Genomic DNA, 25,651 nt, shown 5'->3' on the forward strand with positions numbered 1-25,651 from the left:
CTTCTAGTTGTGAGCTTTCCTCACACCTTTATAATACATGGGTAGGGGATTAGAGAGTTTCCTTCCTCTGAACTATTTCCTTGCCCTGGTACAGGAGTATATTTCCCCTGCCACGCCAGAGAAGGGCTGTGCACTGCAGACTCTTCCCAGGGCTTATTTCTCAGGTGTCTTCATCCTCTTAGAAGCAGCCACGTTACTGGGGAGATTTGGAGAGTCTGCTGTAGTCCGTCTGTTGATATTAGTGCCACTACTGTCATAAAGTGCTCATTTCTCCTTGGCTTTTTCCCTTGTTCGACTTCGGGATCTGTGCAGCGGCAGAACGATGAGCCCCCAAAGATGGTGTTGGAGCCTGTCAGAGTGCATGAGAGCTCTAGTGTGGTTGTTACCAACGCCTCGCTCAACCTGCAGGACCTGGACACCCAGAACAGTGAGCTTGTCATTGTGGTTACCAAAAGTCCTGAACATGGTAAGTCCTGACAAGCTGGGGTGGGAGTAGGAACGTTCGTGTGTGTGTGTGTGTGTGTGTGTGTGTTTGTCTGTATCTATAATAGCCCCTGATGTGAGAGGGAAGCCTGCTACATTTGTACGAAGCACGTTTAGATCAGCAGTGACATAACAGTCACACTTCAGAGCAGACATGCTCTTTGATAGCTTTCCCAATCTGTGTGAGAGAGAAAAGACAGGCTGCACCCACTTCTCTGGAAAGCTCCCTTTTTTGTTATTCCATTTTCTATTGTGGCGTTCAGTTCCAAAGAACTGAGCATCTACCTGCAATGATAAAGAAAAGGCAAGGTGTACAGTGAAGGCAATATGCAAAAAACTTCCATCGGTTCTTTTAGTAAAACCATGTCCACTTCCATGCATCCCACTGGGAGTCTGCATGCAAAGAGTGCCATGTCCTCCTCATAATTTTGATGCATCTGTTGTTTGTCAGGTCACCTTCGCAGAAGGCAGACTGCTGTGGAGCCCCTAGAGCATGGACACGTGCTGTCTTTGGGCTCATCCTTCACCTACCAGGACATTTTGGATGAGCTGATTGTTTATTCTCAGAGCGGTGCAGCAGCGCAGACGGATGAATTTGGCTTCTCCATTACAGATGGTCTCTACATGCAGACAGGGAAGCTGGAGTTCTCCATGGAGCTGCCAAAGAAGCAGCTGCCCACATTGACTGTCAACAGGGTCCTGCAGCTCCCCACTGGTATGGGAAGAGAGGGTGGAATGGTGTCACTTGTTTAGCCAGCCCTGTGGGAGAAATTCATCTCCTGCTGAATGTAATTGCGAGGTGTAGGTGTAAACTCATGCCTCTTGTTTGACTGGGGAGGTCTTTTCCAAATAATCTGCTCATAAAAGAGCCAGGATCAATTGTCTGTTGAAAGGGACAGGGGGAAAAGAATTACAGGCATAGATATTTTTGTGCATGCTGTAGTTAAGCACTGCCTCCCAAAAACAATTTCAGGGCTTTCTATTTGTTAGTTGAGAAGGAACATGTGAGAGCATCTGACCTCAGTTCTGACAGACAGCTGCCGGCTTTTCAGAAACTTTGTCTACACTCAATTCACATTTCTGAAAATGTGTCAGCTCTACTTAAGCTGTTATGTCTCTGTTGTGCAGGGCTGGTTAAGTATGACATCATGCAATGCTGAAAGCCACTTTTCCACGGCAGTGCAGTGCCCACACAGTTTTCATTCCAGGGCATTCCAGCAAGCGTAGTGAAAAAGCAGTTGAGCAGGAACAAACCATATGCCTGGGACACTGCTATGCCACACTGGACATCCAGGTGGAGGATCCTTGTAGATGAGGCCTCTGTTTTACTTATGGTGGGGTTCTCCTTTCTCCCCCAGAAGTACCATATTCTGGTTCTGTAAAATGTGAGCTGCTATTTATACAGTGTGGTCTAGTCTAGACAGATCACTTAGCTGGATTGGCTTAAGCTATTTGTGAGCTTTTTCTTTCTCTGGTTCAGGCTCTGCAGCACGCATCACGGATCAACACTTGAAAGCAGCAGCTGTTTATCCAGATGACACAATGATCAGATACGTCATGAAGAGAGATCCCAGCATGGGCCGTCTGCAGTTGACTGATACTGATAATCCAGTTGAGATCTCTGTCAGAGGGCCTGTCAAAAGTTTTACCCAGGCTAATATAAAGAAAGGTGAGAATGACTTTAGATAATCATGGCAAGTGAAATATGGCTGTCCCTTTATGGGGAAGGATGATTTGAAAAAGAAAAGGACAAGGAAGAAGGTAAGATAAGGTTGTTATGGTAGAATCACTAAGCAAGTGTTAAGAAGTCTCTCCCAGCAGGAGAAAAAGAATAAAGAGAAAAAGCAATGAAACCTGAATCCAGGAGCTCTGTCAAGCTCCAGGTCCCTTGGCTTATATTTGTCAGCCTGCTTCCAAACTGGGAGTTACATGAAGTTACCTGTAATAAAGTGCCTCTTTTCTCCTCTCCCTTTCTCCAGGGCAAGTGGTTTACAGTCACAAGAAGGGGGATCCTGGTGGAAATTTTGCCTTCACCTTTGATGTGATTGATGCAGATGGCAACAGGCTGATGGACCAGTTTTTTCATATTAGTGTATTAGGTAAAAAGTAGTCAAAAGTTAAGTTTTCATTGCTGCAAAGCATTATAGATGCCCATTCCTCGTGTACAGCAAATTGAGATGGAATTCCTGAGATGCAGCTTTTATTCTCTGTCATTTTGAAGGCCTTTGAAGTTTGGAGTACAGGGAGGATCTGTGGCTGCTAAGATTAGTTCTTTGGCCTGTGACAAACTTCACTGGAAACGACATAAAGACATAAGAATTCCCTGTAATGTCTTCATTCTGTCCAGATTGTCTTCAAGACATTACATTACTGTCCCTTCTGTTAATGACGAGTCCCAAAATACTCATTTTGAAATTATCACTCTGGGGGGGGTTCCCTTCTGAGAATGGCGTGTGACTATGCTGTCTTTTGCTTGTGAGCTAGTACCCAGTGGGAATAACACCAAGGAATGGAAAGAGACCATCTCTCCTAACTCTGCTTTGCATTTAACCCTTGCAGAGGACAGATTCCCCCCCTCTATCATCACTAACACAGGACTGGTCTTAGATGAGAACTCCGCAAAGAAGATCACAACGCTGCAGCTCTCTGCCACTGACCAGGACAGTGAGCCAGCCCAGCTCCAGTACAAGATCACCAAGCAGCCACAGCTGGGGCACCTGGAGCATGCAGCCTCCCCAGGTTAGCAGGATGACATTTTGATTGGTTGGGTGATCCTAACAGCAAAGCTCTGCAGACCTCTTGAGTCCTAAACATTCACTGCAGGAAAAATGAGCCTGGAGGCAGCTGCACAGAAGTATGTTTCCCGTTAGAAATTGATGGCCATTAGCTCAAAGGGCTGGAGGATAAGGCATGAAGGCACAGCAGCCTGGTAATTGCAGATGAGGATAAATTCAGCTGCTGAATTTATATCCCATGCCTTACCTGGTGGACTTAGCAGATCAGTCCAGCGCACTGTGTGAATCTCCTCTTTCAGTACTGGCTGCTGCTTCGGCGTGACAGGCAAACCTTCAGCCTTCTCTGTGACCACAGAGAGTGCAGTGCCCTAAAGAATACATCCCCTAATGACCATGATGATAGAGCCCACGTCTGTGAATAGACACCTTCCTTTGCCTCCCTCTTGACCACAGTGCACCTTGGTCCTTAAACTCCAGCCTCATCTTCAGCTATGCTCTGGAGGGGAGAAGGGGATTATGCAGTGAGTTCTTTTTGTGGCATGATGGATCTGCTAGCTAATGAAGTCTGATAGTTCAGGGGAGTTTTGATCAATCCTGTGAAACTCAGAAGACAGTTCCATGCAAATATGATCTGAATTTCAGAATTGCTTTCCATGCTCAGTTATCCATAAAGAGTATGAGTATTATATTCCTTGTTGCTGAATTAGTTTACATCTGTACTGTCATATAATACGCTGTTCTGATGTAGATTATACTCATCTAAGATATATTTCTTCTTAGAATTAGAATTCTTGGAATTAAATTTCTCCTTGACAAGACATTGAAGTGTGTTAGCTGTGTTTTCAGAATGCAGTCAGTTCAGAATGCATGCAGTTTCAGTGCATGGTTTGCCTCATAGCCTCACGGTGTGAGATGTGCTGTGACACACATATTGACAGAGTAGGAATAATGAATGAAAGATTTAAATAAGTAAACTCCCTGCTGGGAGAAAATTAAAAAGCAGTACTTTTGTCTGAGTTGCAAACTAATTGATGGATCTGGTTCTTTTGAAATCTGAAATAGATGGATTAAGGATTTTATTCCCGTGTTACTGAAGATGTGACAATTCTGATTTTTGGTGTCCACAATGGACAAAGGTAGAGGGTTGTACAACCTGAAAGAGTTGTTCTCAGATTTAAATGACCTAAACCTAAGGAGAGAGTTCTGAAGTGCTCAAAAGGGAACACAAGCCTTTAAAGCTAATGAGCTCAAGGGAAACTTTGGCTAATCAACCATTCCTGGGTCATTTATTTAAGCCAAATCTCTTTATCTTAGCTATGTGGGATAGTAGCCTGCAGCCGTTTAACACGATAAACTAGCAAAAACCTTTTTTCTGGGTTTTTTTTGTTGATAAGAGCAGGAAAACTTGGCAAATACAGCAGTAAGGGTTAAAGGCTTGAGTGCTTTTTAAAATGTGTTTTGACTACCTTTCTGTGTCTGTCACACTTAAGGATCTGTAAAAGTGTCAGTATAAATCAGCATGGAAAATGGAGCTTAGTCTGTTCTACACGCTGGGGTACAAGAAGGGGAAAATAAAGCAGAGAGTTTGAGAACATTTTTGTAAGCTGTGAGGCTGGGAATCTTCTGCCCGTAGTCAGTGATACCATGGTTAGATCAATCCTTCATGGCGGTGAGAATGGAAGAAAAAAAGATTGAAACAGCTCCTGTTTTTGCACCAGTTTTTTCTCTTGTTCTATAACAAGCAACTCATCCTGAATAGGGTGTGCCAGCAGTGAGAAGTGTTGTGAAGTCTGTAAAGGAGTTTATAGTTCTGTTTGTGGAAGTGCCTTTTTTCATTTAGAAGTTGTTGAACAGAGTGTTCATGAGGTACAGCCTGAGTTAGAGCATGGCAAGTGAAGACTGAACACTTATGGCTACATATGTCCAACGCCCTGCATTTTTCCCTGCCTCGCTCTTTCTATATGCGTTATCCCCTATCGTTCTTTTTCTAGGGATAAAAATCAGTTCTTTCAGCCAGGCAGACTTGGCCTCTCGCAGCATCCAGTATGTTCACACTAGTGACGCTGAAAAGCATACAGATGCCTTCACCTTCTCTGTGTCTGATGGAACAAATGAGGTAGGTCCCAGCATGAATTTTCCCCTGAGTCTGAGCAGACTGTTGATTCTGTAAGATGTGCTGGGAGTCTGTTCTCCTCTTGTCCTGTCAAGAGAGAGATGCATGTAACGTAGGAAGTGAAAAAAGCCATACATAAGCTTATAATTTAGCAACGGTGGTAACTCTTCCCCGCTGTGAGAGATGTTATGTACCACAGGGAGAGTTAAGAGCTCTGTGAAGGGGAGGGGCAGCCACCTGAGGTATAGACCCAAGAGACAGATTTACCAACATCTGATTTTCTTTTGTTTACCACTTGCTCATGGAGATCAGCTTTGATCCAGTGCACTGATAAAGCACCCAGAGGCAGTTAGACCCTCAAGATCTGCTTCCTACTTTCTGAAAAGGAAAAATTGTAGCTGCAAATACAAAGGAACAAAGTACAGTGAGTGATTGAGGGAAGAGTGAGTGTCTACAAATGTCACAGAAAGCAGAAGAAGATATTAGTGGGGAGGGATAGAAGAGGTCAAGTTTATGTAATCTAAGCTTATAAACTCACGTTCGCTCACTAAATAACTCCAGAAGGAACTGACCCAAACTCAGTGGGTGATTGTGATCTCCTTACAGTGTTACTGTTTGAATGGAGTTGTGCTCTTGTTGAACTGAATTCATCAAGAGAGACTTTTCCTCCTATTCCAGGTCAGCCAGACATTTGACATCACCATAAACCCTGTGGATGATTCCTTACCAGTAGTGCAAAGCCTTGGGATGAGAGTTCAGGAAGGTGTGAGAAAAACCATCACGGAGTTTGAGCTTAAAGCAACAGATGCTGACACAAAGGTAAGGCTCCTCCCTCCCCTGCTCTGCTGCACATGTGGGCTATCAGAAAAGTGGGCTCGTGCTCAAAGAGATTACAGTGAGTGTCATCCCTCCCTGCTCATACCCCATCTGATAACATCAAACAAAGAGCTTGTGGGAGGCCCAGTTTGTATATAAATAGATGAATGACTGAACAAAGCAAAGCCCTGGCTTGAGAAATATGTGCTTCATCTGGGATATATCTGAGACAGATAAAGCAAACCTGCATGCAAAATGTTTAAAAGTTATCATCAGAGCTAACCCTTGCCCTGTCCCTCTCCAAACATGGTGGATTTGACCAGAGCTTAGGTCCTGATACCAAGTTTATGCTTGGCATGGATGAAAATGGCATTTCCTCCTGCTCCTTCTGGTCTGGCTTTTGGGGGAGAGACGAGGACAGGCAGAACTCAGTGTGAATCAATTCAGGGTCATCAGCTTTATCACCCTGTCTCCTTCATGCAGGCTGAGGCAATTACATTCACAGTCGTGCAGCCCCCTCGACACGGCCTGATTGAACACACCAGCAATGGGCAGCATTACCACCAAACCACCACCTTCACCATGGATGACATTTACCAGAACCGCATCAGCTACAGTCACGATGGAAGCAACTCGTTGAAGGATCGCTTTGCCTTCACTGTGTCTGATGGGACCAATCCCTTCTTCATTATGGAGGATGGGAGGAAAAAGGTAAAGGGACAAAGGGAGGTGAGAGGGACCACAGAAATAGGTGATAGAAAGCTGCCTCCTCTTAGAGGAGGCAGATTTGGCTGCTGCTACTCCGCAGAAGATAAAGGCTGAATATTCTTGGTTATGAGATCCTTCGTGCTTCTTCAGTGCTGTAACGGCAAGATTTGTGAATGCAGATTTGCTCTGGGATCTTGATCCTAATGAGCCAGAAAGGAAGCCAGGCTGAGAATATGGTGGCGAAGACTTTGACTCGCAGAGTAACAGCTGTCTCTCTGAAACTTTGTCAGGTTATGACAGCAGCACCGCAGCGCTTCAGAATGGACATTCTCCCTGTGGATGATGGGACACCCAGGGTGGTCACCAACCAGGGTTTGCAATGGCTGGAGTATGTGGATGGCAAGGTAACTGGTTGTCTGGATTTGAATTAGATTGTTTCTCAAGTTGTTTCAGAAGAAAGAACTTCACAGGAGAATATTGTGACCCTTTGGCATTTTTGTTCTTGTGATAGACTGTAAGAGCCCCTCTGTGTTCTGGGAAAAGACAGGCGTGCAGGGATGCCTGCACTGCAGCTCCATTGGCTAATCCAGACAATTTGGCTCCAGAGCACAAAATTACTTCCTTCCCTTACATCAGCAGGCTTTTGTACATGCTTCTGGCTCTATACAGCTCCTGCCCACCTTAACCAGACAGAGATGTCCTGCCCCTTGTCTCTCCTCCCCAGGGCAGTATATCTTCAGTTTTGCTGATGGCAAGGAATCTGTGATTATGTGCTGCAACAACTGCACTGAAGATGTACGGCTTTCAAGATACAGGAATTTCTTGCTGTGGCATGCCTTTGTTTCGCTAAAGTCTAAACAAAACCGCAGGGAAGGTTATCTTGTGCTCATTTTTAAGGACTCACTGTTAACTGAAAACTTCAGTTCTTCCTAGGAAAAAGAGTTTGAAGTCATTGCACTAGGAAGCTGCATTAAGAAATGGCTATCTCAGCTCGAATTCCTGACTTCAGTAAAAGCAATCCTACAGTCTTGGGCAGTTTAATTATCTCTCTTATTTTCTCCTGCTTTTAAAGGTGTTTTCTTTTTAAAGATAGAGCGAAACGTGGTGGAACTGAGGCACATCTGTTTCAAGTCATTTGGAAGTAGGTTACTATAAGCTGACTAAAGCAGCATGAACTGTTCTGAGTGAAACGTTAAAATCGAGACTGTTTGCAAATGCTTTTGTCAAGGTTGGGGCTCACCTCAGCATCATTGAGTCCACAGAGTGATGGTTTCCAGTTGAAACTGGAAGATTTTGTCATAGCTTATAGCCTCAGCTAGGTAGGGCTTGGCAGCGTGCTTTGAATTTGCTTTTCTTTGAACCAGATTTTTTTAAAATTATTATTCTTACTCCAGATCTGAGGCAGAATTTGAGTCCTTCTTATGCCGTCAAATTTCATGTGGGGTGTAGCTAAGGGCTCCGCAGCCTCTGTGTGTCCAAGGCCCCTCTGTTCCATGCTTTTAAACCTCCCTCATGGAGTACTGCAGGGTGGTAGGTCTTTTTGGATGACTGGTTAAAAAGACTTGCACTGCTTGATCTTCACAGTTTAATTCCATTGGTTTGGCTTTAATCCAGGCAACCAATCTAATCACTAAGAAGGAATTACTGACCACCGATCCCGACACAGATGACAAACAGCTGATCTATGAGATAACAAATGTTCCCAGGAATGGTTATGTGGAGAACAAGCTGAAACCAGGAACAACTGTGACCACATTTTCTCAGGGTATGGAAGATGGGCTGTGTGTTGTTGCTTTTTTCTTGATCTGCTTCAATTTGTCAAAATAGCCTATATATGGGGGGAAGAAATGGTGGGAGGGATGAAGAAAAGGAGTAAAATCATATTACTGACTTCAGGGTAGACTCACTGCCTGATCAGAAGAGCGGTGCTCTCTTTTGAAGTCTCCAAATTTTGTCCAAAAGTAAGAAACGAACTTCACTTCTTGTCGATTGCAGAAATCCTCCAATTTGTGCCATTCTGTGTCCTGTAATATGCCCTCCTTCTCCAGGTTAGAGCTAGAGGCTTGGCTTGGGACATAATAGGTTGTAGATTTTGCATGTGATCCTAAGGTCAAGGAGATGTTTATCCAGCAGTACAAAGTCAACAGCATGTAAAAAGTTCAGTCTTCCGGGACGGTGGGTCCTCCATTAGCAACAAGAGGTGAGAGAGTAACTCTGCTTCATACCCACTGTGCTCTTTCTCATTGCTCCCTCCAGCCTCCCCCAGGCAGGATGAGAGTGAACGGGCAGCACGGCCTTTAGCATTTCTGGTACTGCAGTTTGCAGAGCCTCGCGCCATGCTGCACGAGGTCCTGTACAAATGCAGTCAGCAGTTCTTAGTAATCAGCCAGCCAAGCCTGGTGTCCTGTGTGCTCAGGAAAAAATAAGGGTAAAAATAAAAAAGGAAAAAAAGGAGGAAAAGACCTATGTTATTTTAGAGCTGGAGCCATCTCAGCAGTGAGAAGCCCTGCCAGGACATTGCAGCTTATGGAAAAGAGCTGAAACCTGCTGCACAAGCAAGTTCATATTCCATGCATTTGATTAAAACTGCTTTAAATTTACTTTATTTTTAAATATTGCAAATAAAGACTAGACAAGGAGATGTCTTGTTGCCTCTTTTAGGCTCTGGCTTTTGGCACAGGTAGGATGTAGAAGTTAGCGTGTAGCAGCATAAAGGGCCTGTGGAGACCCTGATGCTGTGGCTGCACGTCTGTGCTGCTCACTATGTTCTGCATGGGCTCATTGGATGTCTCCTCCCACAGAGGATGTGAACCGGGGCCTTATTCAGTATGTGTTGCATGAGGAGAAGGTTCAGGAGACTACAGACAGTTTTCAGTTCCTCGTGAAGGACAGCAAACCCAATGTGGTCCGTGGCAATGTCTTCCACATTCAGTGGTCTCTCCTCAGCTTTACGTACAGCAGGTAAAGGGCACGGGGCTTACAGCATTCTGCTGACAATTTGGGTCTTAACAGGGTTGGGGCAGGCAGAATTCTAATATGTGACAGGCCCACAACGTGAGAATAGAATCCTGGGGCAGTTACCGTCAAATAAGCCTGTTTCCTGATGCCTGGTCAGGACTGAGGACTTACTGTTGCACCACACACAGCAGTCGTGCTGCTAATTTGTAAGTGTGCTGGGGGAGCCAACCACGTGTTTCAGTGAGGAGAGGGGCCTGCTGGTGCTGGGTTACACCCTAGAGTAGGATTGCTGAATAGCAGGCATCTGCCCAAGTCCCTGGTTGTTAGCATCCTGTGCGTTTTTGCGCAGACAACAGTCAGCTTGAGTTTGTTGGTGTCAGTTTAAACAGTTTGCTATCCAGCATGAGCATCTTGCCCGTGTTCCTATAGGATGGCAGCGCCCTCAGCTTGTGCATTAAGTAGTGCCTGTTATTTGTCTCTGCTCAATACATTTCCAGCTACAACATCAGTGAGAGTGCTGGCTCTGTGAGCGTCACCGTGCGGCGGATTGGTAACCTCAACCAGTATGCCATTGTCTTGTGCCGCACGGAGCAGGGAACAGCCACTTCCAGCTCTGGTTCACAGTCTGGAGAGCAGGACTACGTGGAGTACGCAGGACAGGTAGGCTGGGGAAAGGGGGCAGAGGAGGGAGGAATCATCTCAACGCTCTGTCTGTACATACTGTCTCTGGAGTGACAGTGAAGGCAGGGCACACTGGGAAACTGGTGGAGAGCAGCAGCTTGCTTCTAATCATTATGGCTAAGCTTGTAAACTGGGTTACGTTTTCACCTGTTCCCCAGTATGGAATGCCTGGACATTGCTGTTACAATTTTTTTTCTGTTTTTACCCTGACAGCTCCCTTGTGGTGTGTGATTGATGCATAGTGAGGGTGAGAAGGATGGAGAAGTAGGGCCCAGCGCTTCAAAGATGGAGCATGATGTGAATTGAATAATTTCGGTGCCTCTCGGAAGAGTGAAAAGTGATGAGCTGTCATCTAAATCATTAGTCTGCATTAAAACACAGTAGCATCTATAATACTTCTTCTAGAAAAGCTGAATCTAAGTTGGAAGAACACTGTTGTTACGTTGTTCCTACAGTTGGTCATTGCAGCTGTTGGGCATGAGCTTCCCATCCATGTTTTGAGTTTTTTCCTGTTCCTCCAGATGGAAACATAGTGCAGTGCTGTGTGTTTTCTGCTTAGGCAGCACTCTTTTTGCCTTCATCTCCAGGAGCTGAAACTCCTGAAGATTTGGCTGCACTGCAGTTTTACATACAGTTGTTAGGACTTTTCTCTGACTGCAGCCATTTCTTTCTCCACAATCCTTATAACAGAGACTCCAGGATTTTGTGAAAAATTCCACTGTCTTCCCAGTGCTATGCATGGGATTGTTACCTCCATCCTTTCACTTTGTTTTCTTTATGCAGTTAAGGACTGCATTAATCATCCTCAGCACTGGGAATTTATAGTCACATCTTTTACCCACAGGCTCCTTGGAAACTTTCAGAAAGCCCACTTTTCCTGCTGATAAACTCTTTCTCTCTTGTCCTGCACTGTGTAAATTATTGGGTTTTACAGCTGTTGCTAATCTGATAGAAGCGTTGCCATAACTTTGAGCGTATTTCAGCAATACTTCTTTCAGTTTAAGGAACTTTTGTGGCCAAGAGTGAAGTTCACAAAGTGCTCGTTCAGGGGACCACTGTGGCTTGGTGAAGTTTACAGTCCCTGTGATTTAAAATCACAGGGATTCCCAGTAGAACTGATAAAAACATTAAAGGGACTCTTCCTTTTTTGAAAGATAATGTGCTTGCCTGGATAGGAATGTCACTTAGAGTCATACAAAAGTCCAAAAGCGTGAAGGCAGACGGCCTCAGGGCCTGCCTACACACTGCATTTGCTGCTGCCTTTGACCTCTCCTAGTCATTTATTGTTGGCTAAGGTTGGTGTGTAGTGCTGCATGTGCAGGGTGTGTACCTGAGGAAGGGGTAAGGCAGAAGGGGCAGGAAATTTTCAGTCTCCTGCAGACCACTTGCTGCCTTCCAGGTGCAGTTTGAAGAGCGGGAAGACACCAAGGCCTGCACCATCGTCATTAACGATGATGACGTCTTTGAGAGCTCCGAGAGCTTCACTGTGGAGCTCAGCATGCCAGCCTATGCTCTGCTGGGGAACATCACCCAGGCCACAGTCACCATCACAGACACTGAGGATGAGCCCATGCTGCAGTTCGACAGGAAGACGTACCACGTCAGTGAGAGTGCTGGGTTTCTCTCTGCGCCTGTTGAAAGGAAAGGTGGGTTGAATCTGAACCTACCCTGCCAGAAGGTGGATGAGGAGCCCTGGAGATGATAGCCAAGACATAAGGCACTTGTGGACAGGCTGTGAAGTAGCTTTGTGGTACAAATCAGAAGACAAGAAACAACGCATGAGAGGTGGCTTAATTTTTTTTTTGTTCCCCAGCTCTGCTTTTAAGATTCACCAAACAAGTTAAAGCTCCCTGCTCTTGAATCCATCTCTTCTCTAAGCATGAGCAGGAGCAGACCTTCGTATTTATTTACTGCTTCTCTGTGATTTAGATACCATGTTTTGAGTAGACCCTATCACTGTGCCCTACATTCTTTCATAGACAAGTGCCAAAGTACCATCTATTTCCTGGCCGTAGTAGCCAAGAGTTCAGATTTGGAGTGTGCCTGGAAGTGAGGCCTGAGGCAGCTTTGGTGCAATTTTAGGAACAGGGATGGTATTCTTCCCACTTTCTGTAGCGAATACCGCTTTGTTATTTAAGTCAACATCTGATTTCCTCTACCAAATAGAGTATTTCCATAAAGTTACATTTTTTTTCTGTTGCACTTTAGGAGATGCTGGCAGCACTGTGTCTGCTGTCTGCTACACTGTTCCCAAATCAGCCAAAGGAAGCAGCCTTTATATGCTGGAGTCTGGCTCTGACTTCAGGTCCCGAGGGATGACAGAAGACAGCCGCATAGTTTTTGGACCAGGTGTTACCATGTCAACTTGTGATGTCATGCTGATCGATGACAGTGAATATGAAGAAGAAGAGGAGTTTGAGATAGTATTGGCCGATGCTTCGGAAAACGCACGCATTGGCAGCCGGGCTTCAGCCAGCGTCTTCATCGGTGGTCCCAATGATGCCTCAACAGTGTTCCTGGGAAATGCCACATTCACCGTCAGTGAGGCTGCAGGTGAAGAGTGGTAGGGGTTTTCACTAGGATGAGGTGTCAGAAAGTGTGATTTGCAGCACAGTAGCAGCATCGTATAACATCTGTGTAAGGTTATAGTATTTCCCTCCTGCCCTGAGTGGAGAGGGCTGAGAGTTGTTCTCTGCGACAGCCTGTGTTCCGCAAGGGGCAGTAATGATGGAAAAAGCGCCTGCTGAAGATTGAGGAATATTTTTTGTTGTATGAGCCTGTTTTCTGATCTTGGTTGTCTCTCACGATGCAGGAAACATTGAAATTCCAGTTCTCCGGCACGGACCTGATCTTTCAACCCCCACATCAGTGTGGTGTGCCACTCGGACATCAGACCCTCCATCTGCCAGCCCAGGAGTTGATTATGTCCCCAGCTCCAGAAAAATAGAGTTCAGGCCAGGCAAGACAGAAGAGGTGAGGAGCCACTTAGTCTCCTGATGAGTGTTCTCTGTCTGAGGATGCTTCTTCTCTCTCATGTATGTGCACACTCTGTATTTGCCATTTGACAATTTTGAAAATCCTCTGGAGGCCACCTGAGAATTGTAAATGAAACTGCTGTGCAGATTCCCGTCAGATTAGCACTCCCGCTACAAAAGATAGTCAGATCACATCTCCTGGGATAAAAGTTGTCTCTTCCCTTTTCTCTGAACTGATAAGCCCAGTTTATCTATATCATTGTTGCCATTGATTAGCGATGTTAGGAGAGGCCCAACATAACTGCAGCTTTAGACAGCCAAAAACAAGTGCCAGAAAGGATGACGTTTTCACATTTTTGAAAGTGGGACTTCTGCTTTCCTTCTAGTTCTGCACTCTGACAATCCTGGATGATGCTCAGTACCCAGTGATAGAAGGGCTGGAGACATTTGTTGTTTATCTCAGCTCACCCCATGGAGCTGAGCTGATAAAGCCCTTCCAAGCAATTGTGGCCATTAATGACATCATCCAAGATGGTAAGTTGTTTACCACAGTTCTGTCTGGACCACCTTACCTCTTACTTAACACTTGCATGCAGCAAGAAGATAGTCCAAGTGAGATTACTCCTAGGTCTGATTTAACCTGTTTTCCTGGGATCCTTTCGTTCCATTTGGATGCCCTGTTTCTGTCCATGCATCACTATCCACGTGAGCTTGGAGACTTCAGAAGTGCAGAACATGAATTCTGCTGTAGTGTTCACTCACCTTCAGCCACACTCCTCTGCACAGAGCTCCATCCTCATTCATGCTTTCTATGGACTGAAGTCTCTCTTAACTATGTGAGGATGTTTCATCCTCCTGTTTCTGTTGTTTCCCTTCATTCCTCTCATCTCCTATTTCTGTTCCTCTCTCATGTTTGCTTCTTTAAGGACAGCACACACTGTATAATCTAATTTTGTAATAGTCCTTTATGCTGCTATAGCTGTATCTTCTATGTCTGTCTACAGACAGTAGGATAACGCTTTGAGACCTAGCACGTATTTCAGTACTGAGTCCTCATGTAATCCCTTCTTGACATGCCCCGCAAACACAATCCCTGCGCTGCCAGACCTGTCTTGCTCTTCAGCACATTGGAACAGCACCACAGTGTTAGAGAAGGAGCGGGTTTCACAAGCCACTGAAATGAGTGACTTAAAGACAATGAGTAGGGGTATCTTTTTTCTGAAGTGCTGTGGGGTCAGCCAGCCCTGTGCTCTTAGGAAGGCAGATAGCAGTCATGATCGCTTGTTAATTTGAAATGAAATCCTTTACTGAGGCATAATAAAGCTGCCATTTCATTCTTTGTCAGACTGTGCAGCAATTCTCCAGAGCTGTATATGCCTGGAACACTTCCTGGCACTGTGGAACTGACTCGTCACTCTGGGATTTCAGCGTTACCTGACTTTTTCGTTGTTTTTTTTTTGTTTGTTTTGTTTTTTCTTTGTGCAGTACCAAGCATGCAGTTCACCAAGGATGTGTTCACAGTGAGGGAAAAGGAGGGTGCACTGCACATCCCCATCTTCCGCACCGGCGACCTGAGCTATGAGTCTTCTGTGAGGTGCTACACCCAGAGCCAGACAGCAGAGGTCACGGAGGACTTTGTAGAGAGGAGAAATGCAGACGAGTCCCGCATCACTTTCTTGAAAGGGGAGAAGGTGAGCTGAACCTGGCTTATAGAGAGAGTGAAGAACCACTGAAAGGAGTGGTGCAGATCTCCTCCGTGACTCTGCATTGTTAGAAGGAGCTGACAGTGGCTGTCAGAACTTATGTAGATGCTTATGGTCATAAATCGTTCTGTTTCTGGAAATATTACTTGTCTGTGAATGAAGGTCTTTGTTTCATAACAAAACTGATTAAGATGTGAAATGCAAATCCTCTGTCAATCAGACTCAGGATTGTTGTAGCAAACAAGGATGGATTTGTGAAACTGCGTTTCTCCACGCAGAGTAGCCTTAAAAATAGAAGGGTTCCTCTTCCAAGACTGACAGTGCTCAGACATTAAATCCAGACAGTGAGGAAACAGGGTAATCTTCCAGTGGCTTCAGGGAATTTATCAGTGTCTTCTATTATCTCCTCTTCTCTTGGCTTTAGGTGAAAAACTGCAGTGTTTACATCAGTGATGACTCTGCCTTTGAACCAGAGGAGCAGTTCCATGTCTATCTCGGTAGTCCGCTTGGAAACCACTGGAGTGGAGCTAGGATTGGAAAGACAGACATGGCAACTGTGACCATCACCAATGATGAAGACGGTAAGAGAGTAGGCTCAGCAAGTTGTGGGAGCCGTGGCGTAGGGTACGGTTCCAAGGCCATCAACGCAGTCTCAATAACATGGTTCCAGCAGATCTATTTTGTTATTTCTTAGGGAAATACAGACTTGTATGCTGGACCGTCACATGGTCACTGGTGTGGGGGCTTTGTGCACTGGTCTAATCGTATGGGAGAGATTGAATAACACCCGATTTGATTCAGTTTGTCCCAAGCCCCTGCAATTGTATAGGTCACAGCTGTGCTTCTCCTGGGAGATGTTGCCTTTTCTCCAGTGTCTCACGCTGGAGAGATCCACGAGGAAAGAAGGGGGCTGCCAGGGGTGATGTGGAATGGAGGCTGTAGTGCCACTGCATGGAATGGATTGAGTACATATGGTTCCATGGAAGGCAGGGGCATAAGATTTGTGTGCCAAGCTCCAAAGCCCAAAGCATAGGAAATGGGGCTTTACCCCACTCCTTGCCCTAGTACACATCCAACCCTTACCGCTGCAGCTTTGGCCCCTGCTTTGAGGAGCTCCCTGCTCGGAAGACATGTAGATACAGTCTAAAAGGAGCTGGACTTGGCTCAGCCCAGTTGCTGAGTACATTTAGTTCATCTGTAAACAGCTGCTGTGCGAATGTGGGGTTTTTTTCTTCACTTTTCTTTATAGCACCCACCATTGAGTTTGAGGAAGCTGCATACCAAGTACGGGAGCCACCTGGACCAGAGGGCGTCACTGCTTTAAATATCAAAGTGGTCCGGAGAGGAGATCAGAACAGGACCTCAAAAGTGCGCTGTAGCACTCGTGATGGCTCAGCTCAGGCCGGAGTGGATTACTACCCCAAGAGTCGAGTGCTCAAATTCAGCCCAGGTAAAGAGTTCTTGGAGGGGAGGTCGGAGCTGGTGGTGTCACCAGAGATATGAGGAAGGATATTAGGAAGGAGCACTGAAGGAAAACATCAAATTTAGACAAAGAGACTTTTTGTATTAGACTTGCAAAACAGCACCAGTTTAACTGGTCTTACTGTAAACTGCATGAACTGTAAGAAGATATAACATATCTTTAGATTCAGCAGTTTAGATTTGATTTGGAATCTGTTCTTGGGTTCTTCACACTATTTGTGGGAGAACACACACAGTTGTTCAGCTTGCTACAAGTGGGATGTAAAACTTTTCCCCTTTACTTACAACAAATGTAACACATCATTCTTTTCCAACCTTAGCGTTCTGTGATTTCTCCACTCCCCTTACTGTCTTAATCATTCTCAGGTCAAACACCTCAAAGTAGAGGCTCCTTCTCTGAGCACCAGTGCTATGCTCAAAATGCAAAGTGCTCAGCTGCTATCCAAGCAGGAGAGCAATAAGAGGAAATGAAATCCTAGAGGTGGAGAGCTCTTTACTGAGCAGACTGTTGATACTTAAGGAGATAGAAAGATGATTGAGATTTCTGCTTGCTGGAATTAACAGTACATGAAAAGATGGGAAGACCATCTCAAATCTTGCCTTGTTTTCTCTTGTATACATTCTATCACTTGATTTGTTTTGTTTGCGGATTTCTGGGGTTATTTTGGGGGGAGGGGGGGGTTGTTGTTGTTGGGCTTTTTTGGGCTTTTTTTTTTTTTCTGGTAATGTATTTCAAATATAGTGTGTGTAGTAGTATGAAAACTTATTTTTAAAAGTGTGATTCTCCCAGGCTGCAGCCCTATGTGCTGCTACAGCTGTAGTTTTGTGATGCAAAAAGGCTGATTTGTTGGATGGAGAGCGCTCAGAACTATCCTGTGTACCAGAAGCACTGGGTGTGTGGCAGAGCAGTCCTTGGAGGTTCAGCAGAGATCTTTCTGAATCCTCTAAAAGCATAGACCATGTTGCTAAGACAAAAGCTGTCACAAAACATTTGTGTCTGCTGGTATGAGAGAGAGATTCTCACTGCAGAGGGGGATATTCTTCAGATCATAGACTTTTACTACAGACAGCTAATATAAGACAGGCATTATTAATCCTCAGATGGCATCTGCTAGTAAGTTTATCACTTGATCAATCAGATCAGTTGTCATAGTTGAAGTTTTATATATAAACTCCTGTGTAGAAAAGGCTGAATTATTAGTAGCAATGAGTGGAAATAAAATTTATAATTTGTATTTTATCGATGTATTTCAGTGGCCACGGCATAGATGAGTTCTGCCTTTTTTTATGAGAACTTAGAGCAATATCCAGGGATGAATTCTCTGTTTCTTTTGCATTTACTCTCACAGGTGTGGACCACATCATGTTTAAGGTGGAGATTATGTCCAACGAAGATCGGGAATGGCACGAGTCCTTTTCTCTGGTGCTGGGTCCAGATGACCCAGTGGAAGCTGTTCTTGGAGATATCAGCACTGCAACAGTGACTATTTTGGATCAGGAGGCATCAGGCAGCCTGATTCTGCCAGCACCTCCTGTGGTGAGTTGCCCATTGCAATGAATGTGATTTATTACGCTTCAAGTACAGACTCAGAACTCTTGTACAGTTTCTGAAAAAAGCATTAAGAGCTGCAATGATGCAACAGGCTCAGAGTGAGTAGGAAGGATTGCCTGTTACGCTACTTCCTTCAGACCCAGGCGAATGCTCCTATCTTGCATCTGTGTAGGTTGTCTCCCTGGCTGATTATGACCGTGTGGAAGAGGCCACCAAGAATGGTGCTAAGAAATCCCCTTCTCCAGGCTATCCGCTCATCTGTGTCACTCCCTGTGACCCTCACTTCCCCAAGTTCATGGTCACGAAGGAGCGCTGCAGCGAGGCTGGGATCAACCAGTCTTCCATACAGTTTAGCTGGGAGGTAGCAACCCCCACAGATGGGAATGGGGCCAGGTCACCTTTTGAAACCATCACTGACAACACACCATTCACCAGCGTCAACCATAAGGTATGTGGCTAGATACTGGCGTGGCCAAGCTACAAAAGCATGTGGTGTAAGTCAGCAGAGGGCTTGGAACAGCACTGTCAGTCTGTGTGTTGTGTGATCACTCACCTGTAAAGTCTGGTGCTTGAAAAAGTGGCTGTGCTTGAGGGTGGAGCTCAATGCTCTGATGTTATCTGGAGTACCATCATTTGCCTTCAGGGTTGTCTGCTTTCTTCCCATCCTGCTCAAGTTGAAGGAAAGGCATCACTGTTAGTTTGGCCTCTGTTAGTCCAGGCACTCATTTTGCTGCCTTGCTTCATGTGTGGCCTCAGACCTCTCTGTCCTGGACTGTTCATATCCTGCCCCACAAGCAGAATTACTGTTTTCCTCTGGGGATTTTCCTGAGTTCTCCCAGCTGCGGTGTCTCAGCTCTTTTCAAGCATTTGGGTCTGTTTCTAGATGATGCATACTCAAGTATGAATGGTGCGTGCTTTGGTTACACAGAGATTAAAATGTCAGATTTGTGAATTAGTATGAAATACGAAGTCCTTTTTAGAGAAATATTTTTCTTTTGGCTTCAGAAAATTTCGCTGAGCCTGCTGAAGGCGTTACTTCTGTTGATGCAGGAAGCAGCTATTAATACTCAGACATTTGAGCAAATCCCTGGAGGCAGGGGTAGGTAGACCTTTGCAGGTCAGGTTCCCTCTTCTCTTTCCATCATGTGTATGGGCAGACTTAAGGAGCTGTAAAGCACCCAGCATATTTAGGCACCTTTCACAGTTGGAACCTCAACTCAAGAGAAGCAGACACTGGCATGCGCATGCTCCCATTTTGCCTGTATGCAGTTGTCTGTCTCACCTCTGTGCTGCTTCAGAACTCCAGGACGAAGTGTAATTGTGACCTGGAGAGATGTCGCAGTGCTGGTGCATTTGACCCAGGAGCACACTGCTCTCTCCTTGCTCCCTGCAGGTGCTGGACAGCATTTATTTCAGCCGGCGGTTCCACGTGCGCTGTGTGGCCAAGGCTGTGGACAAGGCTGGCCATGTGGGCACCCCCTTGAGGAGCAACACAGTTACTATAGGGACAGACAGTGCCATCTGTCACACTCCTGTGGTCGCTGGGACAGCTCGAGGCTTCCAGGCACAGTCGTTTGTTGCCACTCTGAAGTACCTGGATGTCAAACACAAGGAGCATCCCAACAGGTATAAACCTGGAAGAGGGCACAGTCCTTTGTCAGGCCTTTTGGGGTGACAGAGCTCGTCTGAGAGTTGCCACTGCCAGGCTTACCATATCTGCTCTGCACTGCTGTGTGACACGGGGCTCCAATGCCTGCTAGCACTGCTTTTTCTGTTTCTCATCCACTCTTTGTTCCAGGATTCACATCTCGGTTCAGATCCCGCACCAGGATGGTATGCTGCCCCTCATCTCCACCCTGCCACTACACAATCTGCATTTCCTGCTCTCTGAGTCTATCTACAGACATCAGCATGTCTGCTCAAACCTGGTCACCATCAGAGACCTTAAAGGCATCTCAGGTAACCTTTAAAGCCAGCTTTTATTTGCACAACAGGGGAGTACTGGGAAACCAGTAACAATAATGCACAGCAAGCTCTGTCTTCCTTTGGGCTGTTGATATTATGGAAATAATAATTCCTGTAATAAATAACCTTCCTGTGCTAATAGCAGTGGTGCTCTGTTGTAACAGAGTTGCTCTGTTGAAAATGAGGTACTGCACAGGAATATTCAAATTATAACAGGGCTAAGCAGCATCTCTGCTTGAAGAGGCTGTAGGTTCACATCGTGTTGCTCATGTTCTGTTTTTCAAACCTGTCTCTGTGACATCCGTGTGGATAAAGTGGAATTCACAGGAAGTCTGTGTCGCTGAGCTCTGCAGTTGGGCAAGAAGAAGCAGCCAGAGCAAGGTCATCGCTAGGGTAAATGCCAGAGCTAGAAAAAATACACAGTTTATGTCTCACATTCAGGGCAATGTGGCCTATGGTTGCTCCATGGAGGGCAAAGGGTTGTTGCATTTCACTCTTCATTTCATGCTCAAGCTGTTCTACCTTTAAGCTTAAAATTTAACTTCACTCTTTAATTAATAGGTTTTTAAGCTTGCTTTTTAAGATTGTTAGCGCATTCCTGTAACGTTTTCACCCTTGAAGATCTGTGTATGTTCAGTTTGACCTCTAGGGTGATGGAGAGAAGACATTAAGTCCTCAATATACTAAAAATCACTGACATGACTTGAGAATGCAAGTGGGACTTCAGTGCACAGCTCAAACTCTTTAAGATCTGAAGGCCTTGTATCTCTTACTCCCAGAGGCAGGATTCCTTGATGAAGTGACATACGAAAGCATTGTTCTCGGTCCTGGTTATGACCGCCCGTACCAGTTCGACCCCACGGTGAGAGAGCCAAAGACAATCCAGCTGTACAAGCACCTCAATCTGAAGAGCTGCATATGGACCTTTGATGCCTATTACGACATGACTGAATTAATTGATGTCTGCGGAGGCTCTGTAACTGCTGACTTCCAGGTAAGATGCCATATCCTGAACTCGTCACGTCATCCAGATTTTTGTCCATTCTGTGGCAGACCTTTACTGTGTGTTCATGAATACTTACTTGCTTGGTATTTCTGCTGCTCTGCTCTGTACACCTGAAGCACATTTTTTTCCTCCTTTACCAAGAGAAAAACAGTATTTGTGAAATACGCATAATTAATTACCGTCACATCAAAACCCAGAAACGTTCTCTTGCAAAATAGTGTTTTTCACGACAAACATGTGCTTCACTGCCCTCTCGTGGACAGATTATAAACGTCCATCTCACTCATCTGCAGTCTCTGAGTCTCATCTGTATTAGATTCTTCTGTTGAATTTCCAGTCAGAAGATTATGGTCAACACAAACAATTTTAATTTCTTCTGGTCTGGAATATTTTGTTAACTTCACTTTTATAGCTCCAGTTATTTACACAAATTCAGAGATGCTCCTTGACCTGAGCAACTGCGTAATGTAGTATGAGGAGACTGGCACCAACCAGTCTGGAGCGTCTCTCTGAGCTCTCTGAGGGCTCGCACAGTACAGCTGTGCCCCACAAATCATAAATGCTGTATACGGAGCCAGAGACCTGTGCTGTGCCAAGTGCTTTTAGGGCAGTTCTGAGAAAGCAGAATTGCTTCATTTTAATTCATGGAATTGGAAACTCCTTTCAAGGTAAAGCTGTGAGCACAACTCCCTTTGTTAGGTGCATTAAGGACAGCAGTGTGTTTTAGCACTTGCTTTTATTTAAAAGGAAGGCACTTCGGTCAAACCTGCAAAGAAAGTTCATGTGTGGATATCTGACCTAATTGTAGGGTTTTTATAGTATGTGAGGAGTGCTCTCTGCTCGTATACTTTTTAATTATTATATATATTATTATAACATCAGTTCTTCATTATTTTTCAAATTGTCCTCTAGTGATAAATGTTTTGCAAATTAATTGCTTTTAATGCAAATTCCTGCATTGTAGTGGAAAACTTGCATGCCTCTGATTTCCCAGAAACACTGTGGGCATTTTCATTTTATGTTCATTGCAGATGTTCAAAGCCACATATTAGGGGGAGGTCTACAAAAAAGTGTGATGCGTATACTTTTAGCTGATCCTGGACTCAAGCTTTCTCCCTCTTTCTAGAAGTTTGGTGTGGGTTCCCACAGTCAGAAGGGCCTACCTAATTTTGGTCCACAGTGGGAGCAGTGAACGTGGGAGCTTTGTTGAGCCTTGTCTAAAACTCTGCCCTTCAGTAGTCAAGTAACATTGCTTGCTTGACAGTCATTCAGTTAGTGCAGGCAGCCTGGGAAACACTCAGATTTACAAAGTTTTTAAAAAATACTTCTATTGTGTGATATGCAAAGTAGCATTCCGCCAGCCTGGTCACATCTGCAGCACAGAGTTTGTGTGACACAGGAGTACCAAGGAAGCTACAGAGGTGCATGGCACGCAGGGCTCCATGCCGCCATCCCCTATGTCTCACATCCCACTAGGCTGCAGCTGTAATGTGGATGTAGATGTTTTATTCCTGTAGTGAATAGTTCAGACATTAAAAGGAATGAAAAAAGATTTGCTCCTGACTGCACCATTGTGCTTGGGCTCATCTCACCTCTACTATATAGGAGTCTTTTGTTGCAGACATTGTGACTTTTTTCCCCACTTGCAGAGCAGAATGTGAACAAAGAGGGTGCTGCAGGGCCAGTGTCTCTCCTTTGAAGAGTGCATAATCACCTGCTTGGGTTCTGTTGACAGGTACGGGACTCTGCTCAGTCCTTCTTAACAGTCCACGTCCCCCTCTACGTGTCCTATATTTACGTGACAGCGCCAAGAGGTTGGGCTTCTCTTGAGCATCACACAGAGATGGAGTTCTCCTTTTTCTACGACACCGTTCTGTGGAGGACAGGTATGTCCAAGGCACTTCAGAGTGTATATGAGCATTGTTTTCTTCTCAGTTTTCCCTTTTTCTTAGTTTATGCAATGTCACTGCAGTCCCGAGTCTGGGTAGCATCCAGTGTCAGTCCAGTTGTGCTTGCATTTGTGAAAGCTTAGTAAGGGAGTTGTCATTTCTCCAAGCATGTGTTAATGGGAACAGTCATCACTGAGGTGCAGGAAAAGAGCTAGGTGTTCATTGGAGCCTCCTCAGCCAGGCAGAAATTGCTCCCCATGGGGCATTTGGCATGGTTTCTCCAATGCTTTCCACTGAATTCCATGTGGGAACTGCAGTTGTGATCTTCAGCCTCCTAGCTCTCACAGGTTGACTTTTTCACATCATAACTGCAGTACTGCCAATGGTGGGTCCCATTCTGTGCTCGTCCTCCACTGCTAGTGACATCTAAGACTTAACATCACCGTGTATAGTTACGGTTTATCCTTTGCCTGTCAGTCTTCTATTTCCAGCTCATTTATCTTTCTTTCCCACAATATCTGGAATTGTACAGCTGACTCGACTGGAGGATGATCTCAGCTCCCTTTTGGATGCTTCTGGGCTGATTAAGGCTGACTGTCGCCATGTGAGGACTGCTGTGCCACCTGCCCTCCACAGTGACTTTGTTCTTTCTGTACCACACAGGGATTCAGACGGACAGCGTCCTCTCAGCCCGGCTGCAGATAATCAGGATCTACATCCGTGAGGATGGCCGACTGGTTATTGAGTTCAAGACCCAGGCCAAGTTCAGAGGTGAGAATGAATATTAGTCCTGATGAAGAAGGAGAGCACCATGAGAATACAGTCCAGTTTTGAAAGCACAGGTAGTAAAACAAGCTATGGCTAAGATCAGTGTTAATGATCGGAGTATTTCTGCCCAAGAGCCAATTTGTTCTTCCTTTTACTAGCCTCTCAGCTTAGAAATACTTCACATTTTTCACTTTTAACTTTACAAACTTTACACCTAACGTCAGTGATTGAGCTAGGGCCCTCATAAGCCCTTACTGGTTTGGATATAATTATTTCCATTAGATTAAAAGCCTTCATGTAGCACCAGGTGTCTTACATAGAGACTGCCTTCTCCTTTTTCTCTTGTTCTTGCCAAGACAGGGCAGCTCCACGTTCTCTGCTGTTGTCTCACACAGTTACCACAGAATGGCCCGGGACAAAGGGACCCCAGTGATCGTGAATCTCCAACCCCCCTGCCACATACAGGGCCACAAACCACCCCATTTGTTACTAGACCAGGCTGCCCAGGGCCCCATCCAACCTGGCCTTGAACACCTCCAGGGAAGGGGCATCCACAACCTCTCTGGGCAGCCTGTTCCAGCACCTCACCACTCTCATGGTAAAGAACTTCCCCCTGACATCCAACCTAAATCTTCCCTTCTTGAACTTAAAACAATTTCCCGTTGTCCTGCTGTTATCTATCCTTTCAATGAGTTGACTCCCCTCCTGATTATAGGCTCCCTTTAGGTTCAGAAAGGCTGCAGTGAGGTCACCCCGCAGCCTTCTTTTCTCCAGTCTGAACAAGCCCAGCTCCCTCAACCTGTCTTTGTAATTGTACCACCAATCATTCCCTAAAACAAGAAAGTGGAGCAGCACAGTGACAAGTCATGGGAACGGGGGCATCTCCTGACAGCCTGGAAACTGCTGGGAATTGGGAGTAGCAGGCTGCAGAAATACCCAAGTTTGGCTCCACCTCAAGCCAGTGTACTTACCAGAAGCTAAAATCTGCACTTGGATGTGAAGTACCGATAGCTGAGATGCTGAGCAGGTTCTAAGGCTGTTCCTAATGAGAGACCTGGGGTCTCTCTCCCCCTGTGCTGCTGTGTGCGTTGTAGTATCTCACAGGGCCTTATTGTCACCTCCTTGTCCTCACCACAGGGCTCTTTGTAATGGAGCACCACAGTTTGCCAGATATGAAGTCATCTTTAATAACTCCAGACCATCTGGGAGGGATCGAATTTGACCTGCAGCTGCTGTGGAGTGCTCAGACTTTCGACTCTCCCTACCAGCTCTGGAGGGCAACCAGCTCTTATAACAGGTGAGGACCACAGGCTCAGCTCTTCAGGCCATCTTTTTTATTATTGTTTTCATCTTTCTTTAATCTATGTTACTTGCACTGAGGATCAAATTAAACACCGTCAATCAAAATCGTTCCTCCTGCACCTGCTGAATGGGTGTTTCTGGGCTTTGGGTTAGGTCCTACGATGAACCCTCCTTGCTCCACTAATTTGGAAAATGTGGATGTTAGACAACTGCATCAGAGAGTGGAATGGTCTGGAGTTTGGTTTGATGATGATGGTGTCTCTTGTCTGTTCTCAGGAAGGACTACTCTGGAGAGTACACAATCCTCTTAATTCCTTGTACTGTGCAGCCAACGCAGCCATGGATAGAGCCTGGAGACAAGCCCCTGCCCTGTACAGCTCATGCTCCTGAGCGGTAAAGAGTCACCGTTTTCACCTCTGAACCCAGTTTTGGGTTATTTGCATGATCCCAGGAAGCAGGGGATGCGCCACGAGAGCAGGAGGGGAAGGGCAGTAACCTCCCTTATGGGCTCTCAG

The 25,651-nt window shown here is 45.5% G+C and overlaps 1 protein-coding gene across 1 annotated transcript in view; it reads left to right on the forward strand.

Moving 5' to 3' along the window:
- FRAS1 (Fraser extracellular matrix complex subunit 1) overlaps positions 1 to 25,651 on the forward strand; it is a 163,294-nt gene that overhangs the window by 133,309 nt on the left and 4,334 nt on the right. The window contains exons 38-65 of the mRNA XM_042812477.1: positions 313 to 466; positions 935 to 1,198; positions 1,964 to 2,152; positions 2,463 to 2,582; positions 3,043 to 3,222; positions 5,210 to 5,334; positions 6,010 to 6,150; positions 6,631 to 6,858; positions 7,146 to 7,259; positions 8,470 to 8,620; positions 9,657 to 9,816; positions 10,311 to 10,473; positions 11,894 to 12,140; positions 12,703 to 13,047; positions 13,307 to 13,467; positions 13,856 to 14,003; positions 14,955 to 15,160; positions 15,597 to 15,753; positions 16,422 to 16,622; positions 18,004 to 18,191; positions 18,379 to 18,654; positions 19,600 to 19,832; positions 20,005 to 20,165; positions 20,951 to 21,165; positions 22,913 to 23,063; positions 23,730 to 23,837; positions 24,972 to 25,131; positions 25,413 to 25,529. Of these exons, the coding sequence (XP_042668411.1) occupies positions 313 to 466; positions 935 to 1,198; positions 1,964 to 2,152; positions 2,463 to 2,582; positions 3,043 to 3,222; positions 5,210 to 5,334; positions 6,010 to 6,150; positions 6,631 to 6,858; positions 7,146 to 7,259; positions 8,470 to 8,620; positions 9,657 to 9,816; positions 10,311 to 10,473; positions 11,894 to 12,140; positions 12,703 to 13,047; positions 13,307 to 13,467; positions 13,856 to 14,003; positions 14,955 to 15,160; positions 15,597 to 15,753; positions 16,422 to 16,622; positions 18,004 to 18,191; positions 18,379 to 18,654; positions 19,600 to 19,832; positions 20,005 to 20,165; positions 20,951 to 21,165; positions 22,913 to 23,063; positions 23,730 to 23,837; positions 24,972 to 25,131; positions 25,413 to 25,529 (5,063 nt within the window). The remainder of the gene's footprint in view (positions 1 to 312; positions 467 to 934; positions 1,199 to 1,963; positions 2,153 to 2,462; positions 2,583 to 3,042; positions 3,223 to 5,209; positions 5,335 to 6,009; positions 6,151 to 6,630; positions 6,859 to 7,145; positions 7,260 to 8,469; positions 8,621 to 9,656; positions 9,817 to 10,310; positions 10,474 to 11,893; positions 12,141 to 12,702; positions 13,048 to 13,306; positions 13,468 to 13,855; positions 14,004 to 14,954; positions 15,161 to 15,596; positions 15,754 to 16,421; positions 16,623 to 18,003; positions 18,192 to 18,378; positions 18,655 to 19,599; positions 19,833 to 20,004; positions 20,166 to 20,950; positions 21,166 to 22,912; positions 23,064 to 23,729; positions 23,838 to 24,971; positions 25,132 to 25,412; positions 25,530 to 25,651) is intronic.

Source organism: Centrocercus urophasianus, unplaced genomic scaffold, assembly GCF_019232065.1.
Source record: "Centrocercus urophasianus isolate 14NV4802_14NV808 unplaced genomic scaffold, USGS_Curo_1.0 seq_13, whole genome shotgun sequence".
NCBI lineage: Eukaryota > Metazoa > Chordata > Aves > Galliformes > Phasianidae > Centrocercus > Centrocercus urophasianus.